This window comes from Zonotrichia albicollis, chromosome 1 (genome assembly GCF_047830755.1).
Source record: "Zonotrichia albicollis isolate bZonAlb1 chromosome 1, bZonAlb1.hap1, whole genome shotgun sequence".
Lineage (NCBI taxonomy): Eukaryota > Metazoa > Chordata > Aves > Passeriformes > Passerellidae > Zonotrichia > Zonotrichia albicollis.
The window spans coordinates 112,624,199-112,646,966 of record NC_133819.1 but is presented as its reverse complement, the minus strand read 5'-3'; the positions used below and the strand labels follow the sequence as shown (position 1 = coordinate 112,646,966).

Sequence of the window (22,768 nt, the reverse complement as noted above, 5' to 3'; positions counted from 1 at the left end):
AAAATAAAGTAACAATAGTCTGACAATGTTAACATGAAATAATCAAAACATACTAGATGCACTTTCAGCAGATGTTAACAGTGGTCCAAGACGCTTCTTAATCCTGGATTTCTTATTAGAAGGCCTCTGGGACTATATTAAAAAGAGACATAGATTTAATCACTAGGAAAATAATTTCAACATGTATCAATATATTTAAAACTGTTGTTACTCACCTACCAAAGCTTAGCAGACCGATTTCAAATTAAATTTAAAATCTCTTACAAGACTGTAATATAATGAAGTACTAAAACATGAGAATAGTAACATAAAATCTGAATTTTCATAGATTTGGAAAATACAAACTTTCTATGACTATGACAGAAATCACATGTGACCTTGAGAAGAACAGGAGCCAGTATTTTCAGCACTAAAATGTTAAAAGTGGGCAGTAACAACATGCTTGCTAAAGCATGTGTCCTCTTGAAAAGTTACAGAAAATTTCTTGGTTGCCCTGTCTCTGATTTTACTATATCTCATAAGATATGCAGCACTGTGACTGCACAGTACCAGAAAAAGAAACAGAAAAGCAGCTTGGGTCAGCACAAAATACTTTTCATTCAGATCTGTCTGATCGAGCAGGATTTTCCACACTTAATTCACTATTACAAACACACTATTTAGGAGTAGCAAAAACTCTTCAAATGCAAACTACAGCATTTTTGTTCCATATTTTTTTAGGAAATGTAGCACTCCATCTCAAATGTAAAATTACTTTTGCATCCTTCAGTATATTACTGAATTTTTCTAAGTTATGAGTGCTATCTAGAACACAACATATGAACATATGCTTCCCAAGTTACACTAACAATTTAAGACAATGTCCTTATGTAACTGTGCTTTCCATTTTCTGTCTATTTTGGCAGTTGCAACAACATGCTGTTAGTTTGGAAACAACACCAAAAGAAAAGGCAACATCTTATTATCCACTCGAGCATGGAAATTCACTGTCAGTTTGCATCTCTTTGTTACACCACTAAGGCAACATTTTACCTCCAGCACTGAAGTGCTCTCAAAACCATCCCCACACCTAAGCCACGCATTGGAAATCGAAGAGGCAGACACTGATGTCCTGAGATTTGATTTTTTCAGACCTAGGGGTGTCTCATCAGGGAATGGTGTGCGTTCTGCATTCCAAAGTCTCTTCCGCTAGAGAAAGGAAAAACAAACCCATTAAAAACACAGGGTAGAGATAATCAATTTCAAGTTAAATTTACTTACTCTAGATTGCCACTAGTATTTTCTGAATGTTTACAAAAAAATTCCAATTTTTAATGAGCTCAGGAAAAAAATATCAAACATTTGCAAGCATCTTTTATGCTTGCAAACACCATCACCAAGGTCAGGGGTAAATTAAGTTTTTGATAAATACACTTTCTGTTGGTCTAAGTTACTTCCCATAATATCTGATAGCTGCTCAGCAAAGCTGAAAATATTATGTTACACAGGAACAGCTCACTAAAATACACTTTAACTAAATAATGCCTTCAAAGTCATATTTACTGTGCTTTAATTTTGTTTATGCAGGAGGTCACACAAGGTATCACTATACAGTTCACCATTAAAAATAACTAATCAACCAAAAAGAAAAAACCACTCCAGGCTCTTTCAGCTGTAAGAATTACACTTATTTCCACAACCATTTCCCCACCAAAAATGTTGCCCTTCTCTTACAAGGGATGCCAGAAGTCATTTGGAGCATTAGATAAGTCACGAAACAGGATTAGCATCAGTGCTAATTTCATGCAACAGATTGTAACATCTGAAAATAGCTGAAGATGAGAGAATTGCCTGTTATCACATCCAAAGTTCTCTCAGATTCAACACCAGTTTACACATACAAATTGAACTTGAACACGATAATCATCTTATCCTACTGTGCTAGTGAAATTTATCTTAGAAAGCACTGACTGTATCATCTAACTACATTTGTCTTCTTGTGATACGCCTTCTCTCAAGTAACTCCAGTTCCTACGTATAAATAATTATTACTCCAAAGTTAAGTTCATCAGCACAAACATTTTCTGCCAGGCTGGTCAATCAGGACTGTAACATACATATCAAACATATGCACAACAAAAGAATAGAGTGGAATCATAGAATAAATATTCTGAGTTGGAAGGGACCCACAAGCATCACAGAAGCTCAACTCCTGGCCCTGCACAGACCCAAGAATCACACCATATGCTGGAGAGCACAGGCATTTGGCACTTTTTGCAAATGGCAATGCATATTTGCTTTCCATAGGGTTTTTTCAGTGCTCTTGAGAATGAAACAAGCAGTTCCCAAAACCCTACACTGAGCAGCATCTTACTTCACCCCTCCAGTCACACAGTCCTACTGTGCACGGTAAGAAGACAGAGCAAAACAAATGCACTTTGCAGCTTGCACTGATGATAACTGACCCTCGAGCCTCTTCTAAAACTGCTGGGGCTATTTACACCTCAAAGCACCGACTCATTATCACCAAAGTCAAACTGTCCCCATAACTACTCCCACAGACATGAAAGGTACAATCTTGAATCTGACATGGCATTAAATCTGGAATCAACAGTGCTTTGGTAAGGACATGATGTCAGGTAAGCAGACTACAGCAGTTTAACTAGGAAGGTTAACATTATGACACAGAGAGAATTTAAATGCTGCTTGCCTCCCAGTGAAGATGCTGGCCCAAGCCTCAATTTCCACAGTGCTTAGACAGGAACCTCTGCATCGGGCTGTCCTCTTGGCAAGTGCTTCTGAAAGTTTTTAACCTTTGTCAGTGTTGCTTTTAACCTTAGTCAGAGTCTTGCTTACATGTCTGGTGTTTTGTAGCTTCTAGAAGATTTTGCAAGATATATTTTGCAAAGACTTACAGTATTAAATACAGTTCATCGAAAGCTTATTTCTTGAATGGGATGCTGCAGTTTTGAGGAATACATGTCTGTGCCAACAGCAGCACCACAGCTTGCAAGCAGATTTACAGGACAGCACTTCTGATGGTCAGTTAAAAGCAGAGATGGTTGCAAATAAGTGAAAATAAGTGCACATAATTGCATGCACAAAGAGTTGCAGGAAACAGGCTTTGTAATATACTTCTATTATTAGCAAGCTTAATAAACACAGAGCTAGGGAGTTACTCTCTGTTAAGCTTCTCATTCATGCTATTCTTAATATCATGACATTTGCTGACAGACAGCAAACCTCAATTTCTCAGTGCTGTCCAATACCAACACAGGAAAGAAAGAGTGTGACGAGAGGCAGGGGATGAACAGCAGAACGTGGCAGCTGACACACAGCCACTGCTGCACAATTGCCAAGATTTGGGAAGGGGACACCATATAAAAATCAGCAGGATAAAGGCTATGTGTTAACTCCCTCTCCCTAAGTAAGATGGGTTAGGATGCAAATAGAAAGGATGTGCAGACAGGTGACAAGGCTAAAAAAGCAAACTGAGTAGAACAAATAGCTATGCTTATGCTTAGATGGTTACACTTCTATTTAGTGTCCAATCTGAAGTGAAGTGACTTTTAAACAACTGAAATTCAGTGCACTAGACAGTCATGGCTGTGACAGGCAAGGAGACTTTTCATAATTGATGACTTAACAGCAGAAGAGTTTTATTTAACCCTGCACTTCCTTGGCCTGACTAAAGGCAGGGCTGCTCAGGTTTTCAGAGCAGCACTAGAGAGCTGTCTCAGGGCAGGTGGTTCCTTGACAAACCAGAAACAACTGGAGTCCCCTCTTCCCCTTCTCCTTTCCCAGCACTTTGCATTCACCAGACTCTGTGTGCAGACACAGCAATGATTAACTAAACTGACAGAAAACTTCTTTGGGAAGAAGCACTTGTTATCTACAGCTGGTGCAGCAGCACAAGAAAGGATACAAGCATCAGTGGAACCAGTCCAGCAGCTGCTTGACACCATGGCAGCTTAATTACAACCTGAAGAACCATCAGTACTGTGGACAGTTCTGGTAAATTAGCTCTTTGTTTCACCATGCATCTTGCTCCCCAGATTCAAGAAAATCTGAGAGCTTCTGCTACCACCACACAGAAATTTATAACCACTACAAGCACTGAGAAAACAGACCCCAAAGTCCCAAACCAAGGAAGAAATACACCTTTTACATGAGATATTCCTCAGCTACTGCAAATTCTGGCAGACTCCACTTGGAAGAAAACAAAAGAGAAGGACTTATGATTGCTGATACCGACAGCAGTGGCTTTGAGTTCCATATTTTTAATACAAATATCTTGCCACCATTTCCCACATTCTAAGTCTTCTCAAAAATTGGGAAAAAAACAACAACACCACCACAAAAAAAACCTCCAGAGCCAAATTACCGGATCCCAAACTCCTTGTCAATTTAAATCTCTCCATATAAATATTTGATGTGATTTCAAGAAACTGGCCCTAGAGCTTCAATCCACAGTTACTGAGAGGGCCAGCAGCCTGCAGGGCCTCTGTTTGGCTCTTTGCCTTTAGACATGCTGGGAACAGTGCCAATGTTGGGGACAGCACTGTCACCCTTCCCCTGCAAAGCCACCTTGGCACAGAGGGGTGGTGTCCAAGGACTTCTGTCACAGCAATACATCTGCTGGCATGAAAGGTCAATTTTTAAAGGCTCTTTGCTTCTGCTCCAGCCTGCTTCACAGCAACAGAGAAACTAACATTTTAAGAAACTTATTCTCAGGAGTAAATATTTATAATTCAGCTAATCTGAAAGACTGTGCTGCCCCCAAAGAAATGCAGCAACAACTGTGAGTTCTTTTAATCTTGAGTCACAAGGTTAATAAACATTTTCTTTTAATCTGAAATAAAAACGGGGCACACAAAAAACTTGTGTAATTTATTAAAGGAATGCATGAAGTGTCTCGAAACAAGGTACTGGAATTTAAAAAAAAACAACACACTGAATCAGGCTCAAAAGAGCTATAGCATGTAGACCTGCATGTACATCACAAAACCAAAATTTATTACAAAACAGAGTCAGACAAAAAACCTTGTAAATTGGGTAAGGTGTCAGAAGCCAAAATATGAACTCTGATATTTTGAGTTCCAAAGGGGAAGGCTAGGATGGCTACCTCATATAGAAATTGCTTTGACCTCTGCTCCCAAAAGCATTGCATTTTGTCTATGGAGCGGTTCCTTCTAAATGAGTGAAAAAAAAATTGAGTTACTCCTGTTGGCATTAGCGGAATTAGGACCAAGACCCCCTCATAAAGGGCATGGCAAGCAACCTTACCTTTATCTCACTGGAAATAACTAAAGGAGTAATGGGGTAAGTCAGCCTACATGGGTGCAGGTGTGAGGAAAAGGGAGGCACACACTGAAAAAACCATGAAAATGCATAATGATTATATAGCAGTCTACTGCAAGTAAGGGGCTGGAGTGTTGGATTTCACTTTTAAATAGATGTTCCTAGTTAGAACATCTCCACTCAACCAATCTGTGAGGTTACTTATGCCCAAGACTTGTTAGCCAGAAACACTCTGTATAAAGTCACTGGGACCATGTGCTCAAAGGCTACTCACTACACACCCTTTACACTTCAGATAATCCCACTGCTTTGGGGCTACCTCAAAGACCACAGGAAGAGCCCCCAGGAACACATGACCCAAAACAATCTCTACCTCATATGCAAGTAGTATTTCTTTGACCTTCTCTAACACAAAAAGCAACATAAGCTGAAGGAGAAAACTAGGGATAAAACATTTCACTACATGAGCTCCTACTGCTGCTGGCCTTCAAATCCAAAAATCAGTCATGCCACTTAAACATCAGTCAGAATTATTCAAATACAACTGTTACAGTCTTCCTGAACAGAGCAGAATGAAAAAGTACTGAAAATCACAGCTCTACTTGCCAGAGACTTTTCATACTAAAAAAAACAAACCTGACAGGGGCAATCACGCAAAAGTATGCAAATAGCCAACACTGACCAACAGCCATCCTCCTCTTTCACCTTTGTTCTCATCAGTTTCACACGAAAATACTCCAACTAAAACACTTCAGCTTGTGCTGGCCTTCAAAACTCCAATTTCAAGAGAGTATAAAACCAAATTTGACAACAGAAACCTCATTTTCAGCAAAGCACCATATTCATGATACGGAGTTCTTAACAGTGTAACTATTGCTTTTAATGCCTAGATAAAAAGAAAAGTTCTAATTTAATATGAAAACATTCTTGCATTGTAAACTCTCAAGTGAGCATTCAAATAAAGGTTACAGACTTAAAGTCATGGTTTGTATTTTTTTCCAATGAAGATTATTTTTTCACTCCTGTGAAAATCAGTATGCATGTTTTCCAAAGATGACTCACAAGAACACATGTGGTCCCGAGAAAAGTCCTCATCAAGTTGTAATCCTTCATGAAACAAAAAAGTATACTGTACAATCACAGTCAATGACAGCAATGATAACCTGCCACACCATACCTCCTCCTACTCTCATGGTAAAGAACTACTAAAACCAAATTAAAATCTTAAAATAATTTTCCCATTGCTATTGATGTGTGACACCAAAATTTTTAAAACATTCTTTCAAAACCTTTCTTGGTGCTCATGATTTTTACTACACTAGATAAAATACTATCCTCAATGACTTATACTAACATATATAAGATTACCATTTGAATGACAGGAATTTTAAACCTATTCTTTTTTAAACAAGAACTTAAATTACTATATGCTTACATTGAAAAAAACAACTGTCCTGGAATAAGAACATTATTGAAGTATACTTTGCATTAACAACTAGTGCCAAGTAGCAGGAGAGAAATCTGCAAACTATGAAAACAGTTAAAGGAGAAGTATTTTAGAAAAGCTTACAGAAAATTAAGCTATCCAAAATGTTTAGGATACAGTAACAGTATCACACATTTTTGTTACATCTCAGGTTAGCACGGGTTTTTAATAAATTTAATTAATAGCCAGCAAGTGCTCTATTTTCCCTTGATCAGTATAAGTTCTCATTCATAAGGAACATTATCTTTGTCAGCAAAAGGAGTTACTATTATCACAGGCTGTTACCACATTGCAACAAGAGTTGTTTAAATCCTGTTTCACTTAAGTGCGCATTTTCTCACTAGGCAAGAATGCAAAGCCTTTCAGAAGAAAACATGTGTAGTGTCAATTTACAGATTAATTTACGTGAAATATAGTAGGTTATTTTAAAGCTTTTTTTAGTAGGATTTTTAAAGCTGTTGACATTTTCTTCCATTAAAATTTCTTTTAAATAGGCTTATACTTAAAAAGCAGTTGAATGTGCACACCAGTATAGATGAACTTCTTTAGGAACCAGATCTGTAATTTGCCAGCCCTATATGTCAAACAACACTTGCAGTCCCTCTTTCAGCAGTACACCAACATTAGCCTAAGCACGGCTAATCAGAGCCAGCACATCCCAATGGCCCCTCTGCGGGGAACAGCCAATGCACCAAGCAAATCACCAAAGGAAAGGGACAGAAAAGCAGCACGGGGAGCCTCTCCTCCCTCCGCTCCCAGACAAGGAAGCGAAGCTGCTCAGAACAGGACTGGCCAATTCCCACAATTCTCTTTTCCTCTCAAGTTTTACTCTCCCTGCACGTTTCCCCGCCGGCCAAGTGAGCAGGCCGGGCTCGCCGCTGCCCCGGTGCAGCCGTGCCGCTGTAGATCTCACTGTCGGTGTTGCGCAACCGCGCTCACCAGCGCCGCGGGAAGAGCCCGCGCTCCCGCCCCGCGCTCCAGCGTGGCGGGGCCCCGGCACAAGCACCGCCTTGGAGCGGATATGAACGGGCAGCGAGGGCACAGCGCGGCGGCTGCTGCGGCGGCTGCTGCTGCTGCTGCTGCTGCTGCTCTGCCGCCACCAACACCACCACCAGCCACCCCCACCCCTGGCAACGGAGCCGGGAGGCGCGGCTGGCCGGGGCGCACGGCAAGGCCGCCGCGGGGAGCGGCACGGCTCGGCCCTGCGGGGCGGCCCGGGAGCACTGACCAGCGCGGCCAGGGAGCATTGACCGGCCCGGCCGAGCCCCTTCTCCTCCCGTCCCGCCGCCGGTACCTTCCCCTTCCCGCCGGGCATCGCCCCCGGCGCGGCGCCGCGTCCCCGGTCACGTGGCGGGGGAGCACCGGGGGCGGGGCCGAGGGAACCCCCGGCCCGCGCCCGCCCTTTGCAGCTTTGGCGCCGCCGGGGCCGTGGCTCCTGATTGGGCAGAGCGGGGGTGACGTAGCAGCAGGGCGGGGTTCCCGGGAAGGCGGGGCGCGGGGCGCGCGCGCCGGGGGCGGGCTGATGGCCCCGGTGGTCCCGGGCGGTGCGGGAGCGCTCCTCGGGAGCCGGCGGGCATTTCCCGGCGGGAAACGGCAGTGCTGGCCCCGCCGCCCTCCTGCCCTCCCTGCCCAGCTGCCCCGAGGCCCAGGCGGAGCTGGGGGTGCTGCGGGCGAGGGGGCTGCCGTGAACTGGGCCGTCTCTTCTCTGCCCAGGGCAAGGACTGAGTTGGCAGCGCTGATTTTTGAGGGTATGGTGTGGAGAGCGACATCTGAGCTCTGCCCTTCTCTGCGAAGTTTTTCAGCCTGGGTTTCGCCGCTGCATCCTTCATTGTAGCCAAGGTCACTCATGCATTCTTCCCGATACCCGGGTTCACTCAGAAGTAAATCTCAAATGAGTGTTTAACACCGCAAGGAAAGAAAGCACAGGGATGGAAACACTGCCTAGACACCCAAGCAAGTAATGTCTAAGCACAAGGCACTTGATGAAAAATATTACTGTGACACCATTAAAATAAAATTTTTAAAATTTCCTGACCAAAAGCCGATAAATGTACTGGCAAAAAGAGTAATGTCAGTGCTGAGATGTTGACTTGGAATTGGAACTGCTTTGCATGGACGTTCTCTTCCTTAAAATGATAAGTTAACAGAAACAGCTAACAGAAGGAAAAAAGGCTGATCATTTTGCAAATGTTTTACTGGTGCAAGTGGAAACACTGGCAGAAAAGGATGGTTATTTTTATATTAGTTATAAAGGACAGTTATATTTTATATTTTACAGATAGGTTATTTTATATTGCTTAGTGTAGGTTCTTGACAAGGTCACCTTGGCTGTCAGTGCTGCTATTAAACACAAGTAATAATAAACAGTCTTTGCAAAATAAGGTAGCTGTGTCTCATAGCTCGATTAGAATTTATAAAGTACTTACATTTTGATAGAAAGTACTACATGACTGCATTTTTATTGTTGAGCCCTGATTACATATATCTGTCTATAATTCAGTTTGTATTTTTCTCAAAGCACCCCATGGCAAATACCTGTCTGGCATTCCCTTTATAAGACTGCCAATAATTAAAGTGCATTTTGCAAACAGAAGAGCCAGAAACATCATCATCCAAATCCCATACTGCCTTTGATTTTTATATTCAAAACAGAATTAAAAGCACCGGGTTCTCATCCTTCCAAAAACTTGCAGTATTTCTTCTGAAATTACCTGACTGACAAATTAATGCTATTATATATCCTCAAGGTAGGTTTTTTTAAAAAAGTATGTTATTGCATTGCTTAGCTAAATAATCTTATGTTAGAGCTGAACCACAGGAAATGGACCACAGAAGTCTGGCCTACTTTAGTGAGTGTGTTTTCTCTGTACATAAACTCCTTCCAAGAATTCCAATTCCCCCAATCTATAGATTCCTTTTGTTTGTTTTCACATTCTTCACAAACAAGTCCTGAAATGACATGGAAGTAGAGGAAGTGTGTGAGAAAACCACATGAACTAAAACAGAGCTGCAGCTTTTAAAAAAATAATGTCTCCATTTCATTATTAGAAATAATGTGAAGAAAGAATAATAAAAGCCAAGCTTCTTGACAAAAGCTGAAATTTCATAATACCATACGCTATACTTCAGGTCTGTTAAAAATTTCTGTGCATCATATTTTGGAAGTAACAATTAACATAATTGGTTATTTTTTGAAGAACTGGTTTTTCAACTACATCTACAAGCATATCTGTGTTTCCACAGGCTTAAATAATGTTTTGAGTCCATTGTTTTATCTGATATACTTATTGACTGTATTTGCACTTGAGATCAAATCTACTGCTGCTCAGGGAACATTAAGAAATTGTGAACTTTTTGTATTTTTGTTGCATGAAAATTCTATGAAAACAGTACAATTTCTGTTAGCAATAAAAATTTATTTCTGTAGTGAAATCCAGAAAAAAAGGAAATTTATTTGCTGGTGGTGCTGTTGATTGCACCAATGTTCCTTAATCCACATGTAGAAAGAACTCTTTCAAAGAAACAGAAAGTATTTTACACAGATGAGTTAAAGGTAAGGAAGCTTAAATTACTGAAGTTTGGAACACTTGTTTATATTGATTGAATGTGCCCGTCCTTCATTCTAATATGGGTTTATGGATTCATTTCCTCTTACAGAGCATTAAGTTAGAGCTTTAAAAGCTTTTCAGTGTACAAAGTCTGGTATAGACAATGTCAAATTCAAACACAGAAAAAGGTTTTTGGTTTGAGTCATTCCTTCAGGAAAGTTTTAAAAGTCACAAGTATCCCAGACACCGAACTGAGATGAAGTAGGTGAGGAAAAACTCATCAAATATTTTAGAGTCTGTCTTTCGGGTTCAGATAGGTTTTATGAGTTTGTCAGGCAAGAGGTCATCCAAAGGCCTAGGCTAGACAGATCACAGTCTAGATCCAAAATAACATTTTCTTCTGCAGACTGTGTGGCAGTTTGATCATTCCAGGCCTTCTAAGGTTTTTTTTTAGGAAGTAACATGAAACACTTAAATCTTCTTAATCCTCAAGCTACAATGTCAGTTCCACTTTAAATTGAATTGTACTGTTTCACAGTACAGTGCATCACTATGCTGAGGCGAGCTGTGAACTGTGGAAGAAATGGGGGAAAAAAAAACCCCACAAAACCCCTCAGGGGATGCCAGATTGCAGTGGATCAAAGAGTCAGTTTCTAACATTCGCACAAATTAAAAATTAATAGCTGATCATTTAAGAATCAAAAGCAAAAAAAAAGGTTTTAAATGAATCAGCACACCCAGGAAGCATCTCTTTGGCAGCCCTTGCCCCTGGGTCTGAAAGACAGGAGGGGCTCCAGCCCCTGGGGTGTCCTGGCTGCTCCCTGAGCCTAAGCCAGCTCATCCCAGCTCCAAGTGCTCCCCTGGCAACTTGCAGTGGCTGACATTTTTCTCATCTCCTGCTATTTCTCTGTGTCAGTGCTATAAAAGGAGTATGAGCACATAACTTTCTGGCAAACAGTAACATTTGGGAAACATATTTGCCTACTTTTTACGAGGCGCCTCTGTAGTTTAATGGGATTAGTGCAAATAAAATAATATTTTCCAATCTGAAACTGTACATCTGTCATAAAAATACTCTCTTTTGGCTCTGGCTGGTGAGAAAAAAATGCAGGCCCATATTCAGAGCTGGAGAAAAGTGACATATTTTAAACTTCAATCATTAGACCAGTTTACTGCCATGAAAATTTTTCCTCTTAATTTAATTCAACAAGATTTTAAAATTACTGAGGGGCCAATAACACTGAACTTTATAAATTTTAGTAACTCCAGATATTGAATTTCCTCTTTTAGGTCTAGTATTAATACTACTTTGGCCTAATCATGACTGTGGTGTACCCTTGTATTGAAGATTTTACAAACACTATTCCTGAAAAATGCCTTGCCCAAGGGAAAGTAGTATGTTAAAGAGTGGGTAGGGTAATACATTAGTTCCTTCTTCTACTGCTTTGGCAGCTGGTCATTTTGGGTTTGGTCTCTACATGATTTCTTTCTGCTTTTTTTCACTTCTTGAAGTAGGCAGGAATGTGCTATGAGATGCCTTCTAGATAAAGGCTATTGCATAGCACACAGCTTTAGGGTGGGGAATAAACAAGACACAATAAATTATTAAAAATCAAAGTTGCCATACTAGGCAGTCTTCCTTATCCAAGAAGCTCCATCATCATGAATTTATTATTATAACTTAGAGAGAGAGAATAATAAAACCCAAGGTTTTATTTGGTTATTTGTACTTTATATATGTGTGTGTGTGTGCACGCGCACATGTGTATAATGTATTTATTATTTATTCTGGGCCATCCTGAGCCCTCATCTATTTGCCTACCATTCTGGCGTGCATGGAGACAGGATAGTGTAACAGTAAAGCACATGTCTTGAGCCTGGATTGCACCTGGGCTTGGCTGGTCTGTCTGTGTGGTCTTAAAGGCCAACTATTCATAGGAACCATGATGCCTAAATCAAGGAAATTCCTTAAATCAACAGCTAGCAGATCTGTCGCTCTGATTTTTAAAGTTTTTCTAAGCCTTCTGGTGTTTACATTCTTGTAACGAACTTTCTCACACACTTTATGTAAATAACTCATGGTTTTGCATTTTTTATGGAGGAGGAGAAATTTGATGGACTGAAATTTGATTTTGTTTGTCCAGTGTCATTGGAGAGGTGGCACTGTCACCCTCCAATCCACTCTTACTTTTGGAAATCTATAAATGTTGGAGTCAGAAATTAAAAATTCTCTTCTTACCCTTGAGAGAGCTGCGTGTCCATATCATGTTATTTCATGTCCTATAGTGGCACAGATCAGTACAATTTCCACAGTATTCTCAAACCCCATGCTACTTGTGTCTCAGCTTGCTCTGTGATATTCCATACTTCCCTCTGTTTCCTGCTCTTTAGTATAACTTAAGCTGCCTCCTTTGATGTGCTCGTTAGCAGGCATGGAACATGCTGAAGTACGAGTTTGAGCAATTGCATTTTCACATGTAGGCAGTCTTTGACAGTCCATGTTTAGTGGAGTATTTGTGAGGGTTTGAGGGGTTTTTTGTGTTTCACTTATCACCAAAATAGTTTTGAGAGAATAGGAAATAAAACTTGTATTCTCTGTCTGCTATATCTTCTGTATCTATATATTTTTGACATAAACCTAGGAGCCTGCAAAGGGAAAAAAATATTTTTTTGCCTACCTTCTACCTTCCAGAAAAGGAAACACCTTTTCTACTACTGTTCATCATACTCCTAATATATGTTTAGACAAATTTCTGCTTTCATGTTTGTGGCTTCTAAGGTTAGAGATAAGAAGTGAAAGTGATAATTCTAAAATGCTTTGGCCTGTTTTAGTAACTTGCACTAAAAAGCTGCACTGAGTATAGTACACATCGTGAATTTTTTATGTACCCTTGTAAATTAATTCAATAGCATAACACAATTTTAAAATGTGATAATAACAATGGAGGGGATCCCAAATCAAAATTCAGGCTGTGAACACCAATTAAAATTAGAGTTGGCTCATGAACTAAAGTTCATACACTTAAGCTTTCTTAACTGGTATCAAGCTTTTAACTCAGTAACCTGAAGCTGAGTATTAAAGTTCTGGGTTGTTTTCAAGAGCAGAAGTTCAGCCACTGCTGCTGCTGAAAGCAGAATGCAGGTGTAAGCACATCTCAATTGATTAATGTGTAATTAACAATACAGAACAAAAACCATTGCATACAGTTTGCACTTAACGATCATAACTTCTGCATAATTCCTATCAAACCTGCCCACTTTGTAAAATAACACTGACTCTCACAATAGATGAGATGCCTCGTGGGGTGCAAGTAATGGATTTTAATTGATTTGCTTTCTGGATAGATTCCATTTGGTCCATAAAATCTCAGACCCTGATGTGTATGATTTCAACTCTCTCTCCCAGTAGCATACAGCAAAGGTAACACAAGGTGTCATACCATATGCTGAAATACGTTTGCAGCTGAAACATTACTCCTGATGCTTTCCAGTCCTTTTTGTTTGTTTGGTTGGTTGGTTGGTTGTTTTTTGCCTATCCCAGTGCCTCAGTTCCCTGGAAATCAGGAGGCACAGAGTGCGCTGCTGACTGATGTGGTGTGGCAGGCTCCAGTGCAGGTGCAATAATAAGAGACAAGACTCAGATTATTGTTGGAATGCAAAGATAAACCTTAATCCTCAGTGTCACTTGTCTTTGAAAGGCAGCACTTAACATTGTTTGTGTGGTGTTACTTGGCACGTTTTACTTTTGTTACTCAGCGTTGTTTTGTATAGCGCCTTCACGGGCGCGTCCTCTCTCCCGTACGCTGTAAAAAATACGGCATCTTCAACAGACTCGTAGCGAGAAAAACAGTTCGGAGGTGATTCTGTAAGTACGGCAACTTCAATAGACTCGTAGCGAGAAAAACAGCTTGGAGGCGATTCCGCGGCGTGCCTTGGTGCCGTGAGGTCATTGCGGGTGTGAGATTCACCCTGTTGGCAGGCGGGCACCGGAGCGTCCTGGGGCCGCGGGGAGCCGCCCGCTCCCACGGGAGCCAGCCGGGAGCCAGCCCGAAGCCAGCCCCACGGGCAGCCCCGGCGCGGATGCCGGAGCCGGGGGCAGGTCCAGCCCGCGGGGCGCGGCCGGGGAGCCGCCCTCCGCCCGCCCCCGGCCCCGCCGCCTCCCTCATCCGCCGTCCTCCCATCGCTGCCATCCCTCCGTGCCTTGGTGCCGGCGCAGGGCAGGGCGGCGATGTGGCGGTGGCGCTATGTGAGCGGCCCGCAGCTGCACGGCTTCCGACACTACAAGGTACGGGGCAGCCCCGAGGCAGCCACGGGACCGGGAGGGAGGGCGGGCAGCGGACGGGCAGCCCCGAGTGGCATCGCGGCTCCGGAGCGCTCCGCTTCGGGCGGCCGGGTTTCAGCCCCGCTGTGAATGCGGCCCCGGCCGGCCGGGCCATCCCTCCGCCGCTGGAGGGTCCGCAGGGCTCCCTCCGCCTGTGCCCGCAGGGGGATGTCCCACACCCTCACCTGTGCCGGCAGGGGATGTCCCGCACCCCAACCTGTGCCGGCGGGGGATGTCCCACACCCCAACCTGTGCCCGCAGGAGATGTCCCGCACCCCCGTCTGTGCCCGCAGGGGGATGTCCCGTACCCCCACCTGTGCCCGGCTCCGATGGAGTGCGTGCCCTGGGCAGGAGGTGGGGGTTCGCGGGGCGGCAGGTGTCGGTGGAGGCAGAGTGAATCGGGTTTTGAGTAAGTATCAACAAAAGTATCTGCAAAAGCTGTGCCCGTTTCAGAGCAGCGTGGTTTTGGAGGCATCCGGTGTTTCTGTAAGAAAGCACGCAGTGATGCTTCTTGTCTGGCTGTCTGCAAAGCCTTCGGACACAGGAATGCTCTGGCATTGAGAAATAAATAAGAAAGCCAGCAGAGGGGGAAAGAAAAACTTACTTTAAATAATTTGATCTAAACCTCATGTTTGCAAGTAAGAGGCAAGCAGAATGCCAGTAAAGGGGTGAATCATTAGATATTTATATTTACCAGTGTTATGTCATGGACTTAGGAGTTACAGGGAATGCAGTACGGGGATCATCCAGGTTTGTGCCAGCTGAGGTGCAGGTGTCTGAAATGGGCAATGCCACCCTGTTCACACACCCTCACCTCTTTCCTCGTGAAAAGCAGGAGGGGCATACCAGCATCTACCAGCACAACACTCAGCCTTTTATTTTATGTTCAGTTGGCCAAAGCAATACCCTACACCATGCTCCCCAAGATTCTTGCCTTCCTGCTCTTACTGTATGCCTTCCCAGGCTGGGCTCCAGCCAGGGCATGCAGCTTTTCCTGGTTCCTATCAAACCCTTCCGTTCCCTGGGCCAGCAGTTCTGCCTGTTCACCTCAGCAGGAATGGAGGTGGAGGAAATATGGCTTCGAGAGTGTTCTCCAGGTTGCTTCCTAGGAACCTGTTATGCACAGAAGCTAATTAAAATGCACCAACCTGTTTGTGTGTCTCCGATGTGAGTGGGGTAAAACATTCTGCCAGCTGCTTCTGGCCAGAGGGCATGAGTTGCACAGATCTGTGCTTGAATGGTGAAGTCTTGACTGAGATCAGGAGGAAGAAAAATAAAAAGCAATTTTTAGGATAAATGGACGTTGTTATTTAAGTAACTTCCCTGAATTATTTGAGTTCATAGTAGAAATATGAGACTGCTTGTATTACGTTCTTTCTTATCATTTGAATGAAAATAGCTTCAAACAAGTGCAGATGAGGAATAATCAAGACAACATTTTTAAAAAAAACCTGTAATCATTGTGCCATACTTATGATATAAATTATTACCAAAAGAGAGAATCACATATCAAATAATTTATTTTGAATATATTGGTTTCTCAAGAGCATTGCAAAGAAGCTATGTAGGGTAATTTTACCCTAAAATTAAGTACAAGAATCAGCCAACGCAGATACTTAAGAAGTATCTGTTCTACCGTGTTCTGAAAAAAAGTCTAGTAAGTGCAGGCTTTAGAAAGATGAAATCAAATGGTTTTCTTTTACCTGAGGTGACTTGGGACTGGAATATCTTGGAAATAAATAAATCCAAATGGCATGTGTTTCACACAGAGAAGTACAGCTATATGAGGTTAGTGCTGCTGAGCTGGTCAGGTATCTGCAGCATTTTCCTGGTGCTCCAGGTTGCAGGAGGACCTGGCAGGTGATGGCAGCTCTCCCTATTCCTAAATGCTGCTCACAGTGATTTAAAGTACTCCAAAATACAAAAGTGGTGCAGTAAGGAGACACTAATCATTACCACAATCTCTTGTCCTTCATTCTCCCGTACCTGGGGCTGCCACAACAGCTTTGTTCTCACCACCTCCTAGGCCTGACACATGCTCTTCAACCTTCTGTTGCCTCTGGCTGCCGTCTCTTCCCCTTCAGCCTAGGGCCTTACTGCATCCTCATCCTTCAGCTTCCCAGCCCCTTGGAGGAGATTGCTGCTTCCTTTGCTGCCTGTTCAGCAGGTGCTAAACTCTGATCTCTGTGCCCAGCCCACGTGGGTCACCTCTTCTTACAACCTCCTGGCTGTTTCTGCCCTGTGTTTCCTGGTGAACCCAGGTGTGGGGTAGTGTGGAGGGATATGAGCATTGGCCCTGTGGAGAACTAGGTAATCTCTGAAAGGATACATTCAATATTGAGCTAAAACACTTCTGGATTTGAAGTGTGCATAAAAAACTTTAGATTTAGTGGCATCCATCTCTCTGTTGTACATCACACTGCAGCATTGTACTCGCGGTACTCTCAGTGGCTTAACATACTCCATACTTTGCACAATTTATCTGCTGAGCATAATGCAGATTAAAAAAATAATTTGTGTAATCAACTGCTTTTGTAAAGGTAAATTTGGCCTGAAAAAAATGCTGTTCAATTTTCAAAATTTTCACACAGCTGAATTCATTTCTCTGCCATGAATGCTCCAATTGTATGTTTCAGGCACTGTCTGTCTCCTGTTTGCAGTTGGAGGAGGGCCTTGGCAACAAAACCAGCACAGTTCTTTGCTAAGGGAATGGCAGACTTCTAATGAATGCAAAGATTTCAGCACCCTTTAACATGTTAGGTCCATGGATGTTAGGCTTTTGAAGCAAGTTTTCCCCAATTACCAAGCTTTGGCTTACATCATAGTGTGACCTCAGAGCACAAAAATGCATTTCCTTAGAATGAACCCAAACCAGATGACAAACACAAAAGTACCCCCAGTACATTCAGTCCCTAGTATTATAATGGAACAAGTTTATGTGATACCTTCTGAAATCCTTATAGCACAGGCACTGGCTCCTCAGGACTAGCTATTTCACTTTACTAATCTATTCGCATTCATTCCACTGGTTAATGGGGATTTAGAGATTCAGTTTTCCTTTTTCTGCTTAAAAGCGCACTGAGAACAGGTGGGGATGTGACAATGAGAGAGTTCAGACACAGCCCTGAGTATTGCTGCTGTGATACTTCTGCCACCTTGCTTCTGGGGCAGGTGCTGATTTCAAGACTGTTGCATGCTCAGGTGATTTGCTGCAACTGTATCACAGAAGATTCTTATCCTTGGTTTGTGTCCTGTTCTCCAGGACATGGAGCAACACAGCCAAAAAGCTACAACCAACCTGAATTATAGGGTTTGGATCATGTTGTTCCTACTTTTATGTTTTATCAGCATTTTGTAGTTCTAGAAGAGCAGCCATGGAATTTCACAGCTACCTTTTCTTTCTGCCTGCTTGGGTTTCTGTTGGAAACAAGCTGTTCTGGAACAACCAGGTGATGAGTACAGATAAAAGCAGAATTTGGTTCTTTATTTTTATCCTTCTTACCAGAATGCGTAAATAAAGAACTAAATTCTGCTTTAAGGCTCAGTGGTGAGCTCATGTTGCCATTGTCTCTTCTCATCACTTCATTCTTAGGATTTCCCTTGCATATTTGCCTTGAGTCACCTTTTTTCACAGTACCTGGGCACAGAGGTTCTTCAAGCCAGAAAACTTTGCTGCTTTATCCTGTTTGAGAATAAAAGAGATCTAAGAACAAACTATAGAGGCTTGACTCAAATAATAGGCCTGAAAAAGATGATTAAAAAAAATCAATAGCAATAGAAATAGAATTTGACAGCAATAGAAATTGACATCTGGGGTTCCACATTTTCATCTTGTTTTGTCCACACTGTTTCTATCCTCTAAGTCATTTTTTTAGCAGGTAGCTCTGTGTGGATAAGGGGATGTGGTGAAGAAGGGGGAGAGTAGATTAGGTATAAGAAGTATCATTTCAGTGAGGGGTCTGCTACTGTCCCATGTTCTCACAAGTGAAGTAGGTAGAGGTAATTAAGATGAAATAATTGTAAAATTGAAGCATTTTAGAGTTTAAAATATTTCTTCAAAGAGAATGGAAACATTTGAAGTTTTCTGTCAAAGTAGGAGGTTCTATCAACCTACACTGCTGCCTCTCTGTCTGAACTTCATTGCTGTTCAATACTTTCATTATGTAACAGAAGGGAGAATATATAAAATTTTCACTATACTTAAGAATTTTGAAGAATAGGTTTATTATTTAAAATATACTTGGAAAAGGGGTATAATAGCCAGAAATCAATATGAAAAAATTCAGTAAACAAGGTTTTGCTTAGGGGAAAGAAAATCAACATTTAAAACATAAAATAAGAGACAACAGAGTGCAGGAAAGACACCAGGGGATCAGAGTGTTGACAGCATTGTGGCTGTTATAATAAAGGGAAAAAAGATCTTAAGCTGGAAGTGTCATAAATATGTCAAAGGGTTACATTTACTCCTGTAGCTGATGTACTGATCAGGTATCAAGTAGAATAATGTGTCCTGCCTGCTTTGGCCACAGTTTGCAGTGCTCAGAATGACATTATGAATAACAAGAGGCTTAGAGAAGATGAACTGTGTGAGACAGTCTGAGTAAAGTGGGAGTAAGAGCCTAGTAAAGAGTGCCCTTTTAAAGAAAGACAAGATGTGAGTTTTGGCTGCTCAAAGAGAAATTTAAGGCATCTGCTATGTCAGTCTTGTGTTAATAAGGCCTGCTGGAACAAGTACTAAAGGGGATTGGGCAATCATTTTATCAGTCTTAAGAAATGGCTTGATTTCTCTGAGGCAAGATCAACAATCTAGTGTTGAGTATTAATAAACAAACAGTTGCTGACACCTTTTTATGAAAGTTTTGGGCAATGTATTTTCTTTTACTGTGCTGGCATGTTTGCTTTCTGCAAGCAATGGGGCCATTACCTCATGGAAACTGATCTGCATCCTTAATGTATACTGAACGTGATCTTGCTTAGGTGAAAGCTCTGGACTAGAAGATCTCTCAAATTACATCCCAGGCCTCATTTTGGAGGGTTAGAGAAACAAGATCAGACGTATGGTGATCACGTTTCAAGGTCTGACTCTTTCTTTTACACTGACTTATACCAGAAGAGCAAAGTGTGTTCAGTGTAATCTAGTGAATTAGTGTCTGGAAGTTCAGGATTCACCCAGATACAAGACTGGATTTCTGTCGAGCCTATGCTTTTCCAAGGCTACAAGTGTAATTATGAGATTAGGAAAATCATGGGTTCTGTTCACCTTAATTGAACAATAGTTTTGCTTTCTACTCTGGTAACAAAAGGAGTTCACATGATTTTGAAAATTTAGGAGAAGAGACTTTCATTTGCTTACCTGGAACTGCTTAAGAGACAGTTAATGATGGTCATTGCAATAATTCTCATTGCACATAGACAATTTTTTGTATATTGAGTACTTTCTTGACATGTTTATTATATAGTGGGGTTTTTTCCACATAGTATTTTTAGGTTTTTTTCACTAATATTTAATTCCAAATATTATCTGAATGCAGTTATCAGCTGTGTCTGCTGTTAGATTAGATTTTTCAAACCACCAGAGTTTATTAAACTGTGTCCTTGAATATTTGAGGCAGTGAAAACTATTGTTGTCTGGCTTCAATAAAACCATGAGTCAACAGCCCACTGTTCTACAAATAAAATCTTGCAGCCTTCTTCATGTTACTTTGATGGAAGTCTGGAGTAGTAATTAAATGTTGTTGAATAGTATGTGGAAAAAACCAAATAACTCATTACTCTTACATTATCTGTCACTGCATTCATGTGTCTCATGTGTCAAAGGGCCAACTGAATATGTCATTCTGAAAGACAATCTTCATGCATGCATTACCTCTTTTTCCTCATCCTGTTGAGATTTTAGCTGACAATGCAGCATTTAATGAGTTATGTAATCATTATCTTCCTTCTACATAACACATGCTAATGAACCAAGAACTTATTGAAATCACATCACAGAGATGCTGCATTTGATATAACTTGCTGCAGGACTTTTTTCCCAATGATGGGAAATTGTACATGGGTTTGAGTGCAATAATTTTTTCATTAATTTACAAAGGCTCATTAGATCACTTTTGGGACAAATATGCTTTGTATAAAGAGTTGTATGCCTTGTTGAATCTCATAAAAGTGCAAATACCAACTGCATAGTTTAATTTCATTGCTTTATCAAGAGATGTTAGCATTCTGAGGTGCTTTTTGGATTTTTGTGTAAAATATGCATGTATACATATGTATTTTTGTTTATTCATCTGTGTTTTAATAGAAGACTAATTGCAAAGATGTAGCTGTTATTTGAATGTGCAATATTTGTATAAATCTAAGGGAACCCTTATTTTAAGAGTTGTTTTATAGAGGTGGGGATCTTTCTGTGAACTCTCTTGTGCATCAGGATGTTATTAGATAACACAAGGGTTCAGTGGATGTGCTACAGAACCACTGTTCAGCATCCCTTATGGAAACTACAACATATTTTTAATCTGTTTTCCCTTTTGGGCTTGGAGTGGTTTCCCCACTTTGGGTTCCCCAGGTATTTAGGTACACCCTCTGGCAGAGCTCCAGCTGGATGGGTACTTGGTCTGCTGTTAGATCTTTAAAGGGCTGCTGGCACACACGTTTGCACATGCACAGAAATAGGTGTAGCACAAAATCCTGCTGTTGTTTCCTTTTACCGACTGTGAAAGTTCAGTCTGCACAAAAAGACCCCCATAGAAATCAACTTTCTTGATATGTTAGAGCCTCCTTGAATAGCAAGTTAAGGATCAGTTGTGCAGTTCCTTGAGAGTGTGCAGGTTTTGGTTTTAGCAGGATTTATATTTTCACCATTCTGGCCCAGCCTCTACCTTTGTCCCTTTACAGCAGCACATATGCAGCTGTCTTCTATTACCCCTTGCTCAATATCATGTTTCTATGTTCTTATTAATTATTTTGGATTTGTTGTTAAGTGCTTGAACATGTCCCATGTAAGCCTTCTCCTTAAGAGAAATTAGGCAGCATCCTTAATATAACTACTATTAGTTGAAAACTGGTTGCTGACTTCCAGTCCCACTGACTGTCCATCTCTCCATGGTCTGGATAAAGCACTTGGCTTTGAGCTATGTTGAGAGGGAGGAAACCTGCTGAGGTCTCTTCTGACCGGAATGATCCTGTGATCCAAACCCATGGTTCTGTGACCTTGAGGCCATGGTACTGCTCTGTAAGCAAGGGGATGTGCCGCTGGCAGGCACGAGTCCCTAAGAGTGGCCTGTCCTGAGCCACAGCTCCATGTGCCCAGGACCTCATGGACATGGGTCCATACATACTTCATTAAGGGAAAGGATGTGGCACGGGTCTCAATGTGTGCCAGGATTCCTGAAAATGAGGAGATGAATGATAAATACACCTTTGCAACAAAACATCCTCAGGACAGCAATTTGAGTAATAACAACTTCCTGATGACTTCGTAATACCAATCAGAATTGTTGAATTGCACAAACCATGACATTCTAGTATTTACTAGGAAGAATATCAGGTGGAAGGGAAATCTAACTATATTTCCTAGCTGTAGTGTGCACAGGCTAATGAAACTGAAGGGGGCAAAGTGAGAGGGGAGAGAGGAGCTCAGGAGCCCAGCTTGGGTAGCCCCTTCCTTCAGAGTGCAGCTGCATCCAGCCCTAGTACAGGCTTATAACTCCTGGACTTAGGTATTGGTGATCTAATAAAAAAAACAAAACAAAACCAAAAAACAGCAACAAAAACCAAACCGAAACAAAACCACCAAAACAAAACCCCCTCATATATATATATGTGGGTAGGGGAAAATGCAGAATACACCAAATTATTGTATAGGAAATAGAAAACCCAAGCCATTATTTTATGAATAATTAACGAACAGATGATATAATGTAAAGCAATTCTATTATTAGAAGTAATAGGACCGTGTTTTGGAATACATCAGCACTTAAAGTGCTGAACATATTTGGCACCCACAGTGTTGTGGAGCTCTGTTATTTGTAGTGTAGAAAAGCTCTTTCTTCCCTTTGTGAAGCTTTTGTTAAGATCCAAGACTGTGTCCCATAATAACTACAAACCTGTAAAAACATATATAAAGTAGAATTAGAC

At 41.5% G+C, this 22,768-nt stretch overlaps 2 protein-coding genes across 7 annotated transcripts in view; one reads left to right on the top strand and one right to left on the bottom strand.

Annotated features, from left to right (window-relative positions):
* Positions 1–8,189, bottom strand: part of SPIDR (scaffold protein involved in DNA repair) — a 196,275-nt gene extending 188,086 nt beyond the window's left edge. For 4 of the 5 annotated variants that reach the window (XR_012582369.1, XM_074550682.1, XM_074550697.1 and 1 more), the window contains exons 1-3: positions 7,995–8,096; positions 1,033–1,188; positions 54–132 (exon numbers count right to left, since the gene is read on the bottom strand). Coding sequence is in view for 4 of the 5 variants with exons in the window: in XM_074550682.1 (XP_074406783.1) it covers positions 54–132; positions 1,033–1,188; positions 7,995–8,081 (322 nt within the window). In the remaining variant the exon portion in view is untranslated. Of the gene's footprint in view, positions 1–53; positions 133–1,032; positions 1,189–7,994 lie in introns of all 5 variants that reach the window. The other variant, XM_005479279.4, reaches the window with a different exon arrangement.
* Positions 8,190–14,078: 5,889 nt separating this feature from the next.
* The window catches only part of LOC102065320 (ethanolaminephosphotransferase 1), a 59,329-nt gene continuing 50,639 nt past the window's right edge, over positions 14,079–22,768 (top strand). The window contains exon 1 of one of the 2 annotated variants that reach the window (XM_074550608.1): positions 14,079–14,179. Coding sequence is in view for 1 of the 2 variants with exons in the window: in XM_074550604.1 (XP_074406705.1) it covers positions 14,543–14,599 (57 nt within the window). In the remaining variant the exon portion in view is untranslated. Of the gene's footprint in view, positions 14,180–14,262; positions 14,600–22,768 lie in introns of those variants that run through there. The other variant, XM_074550604.1, reaches the window with a different exon arrangement.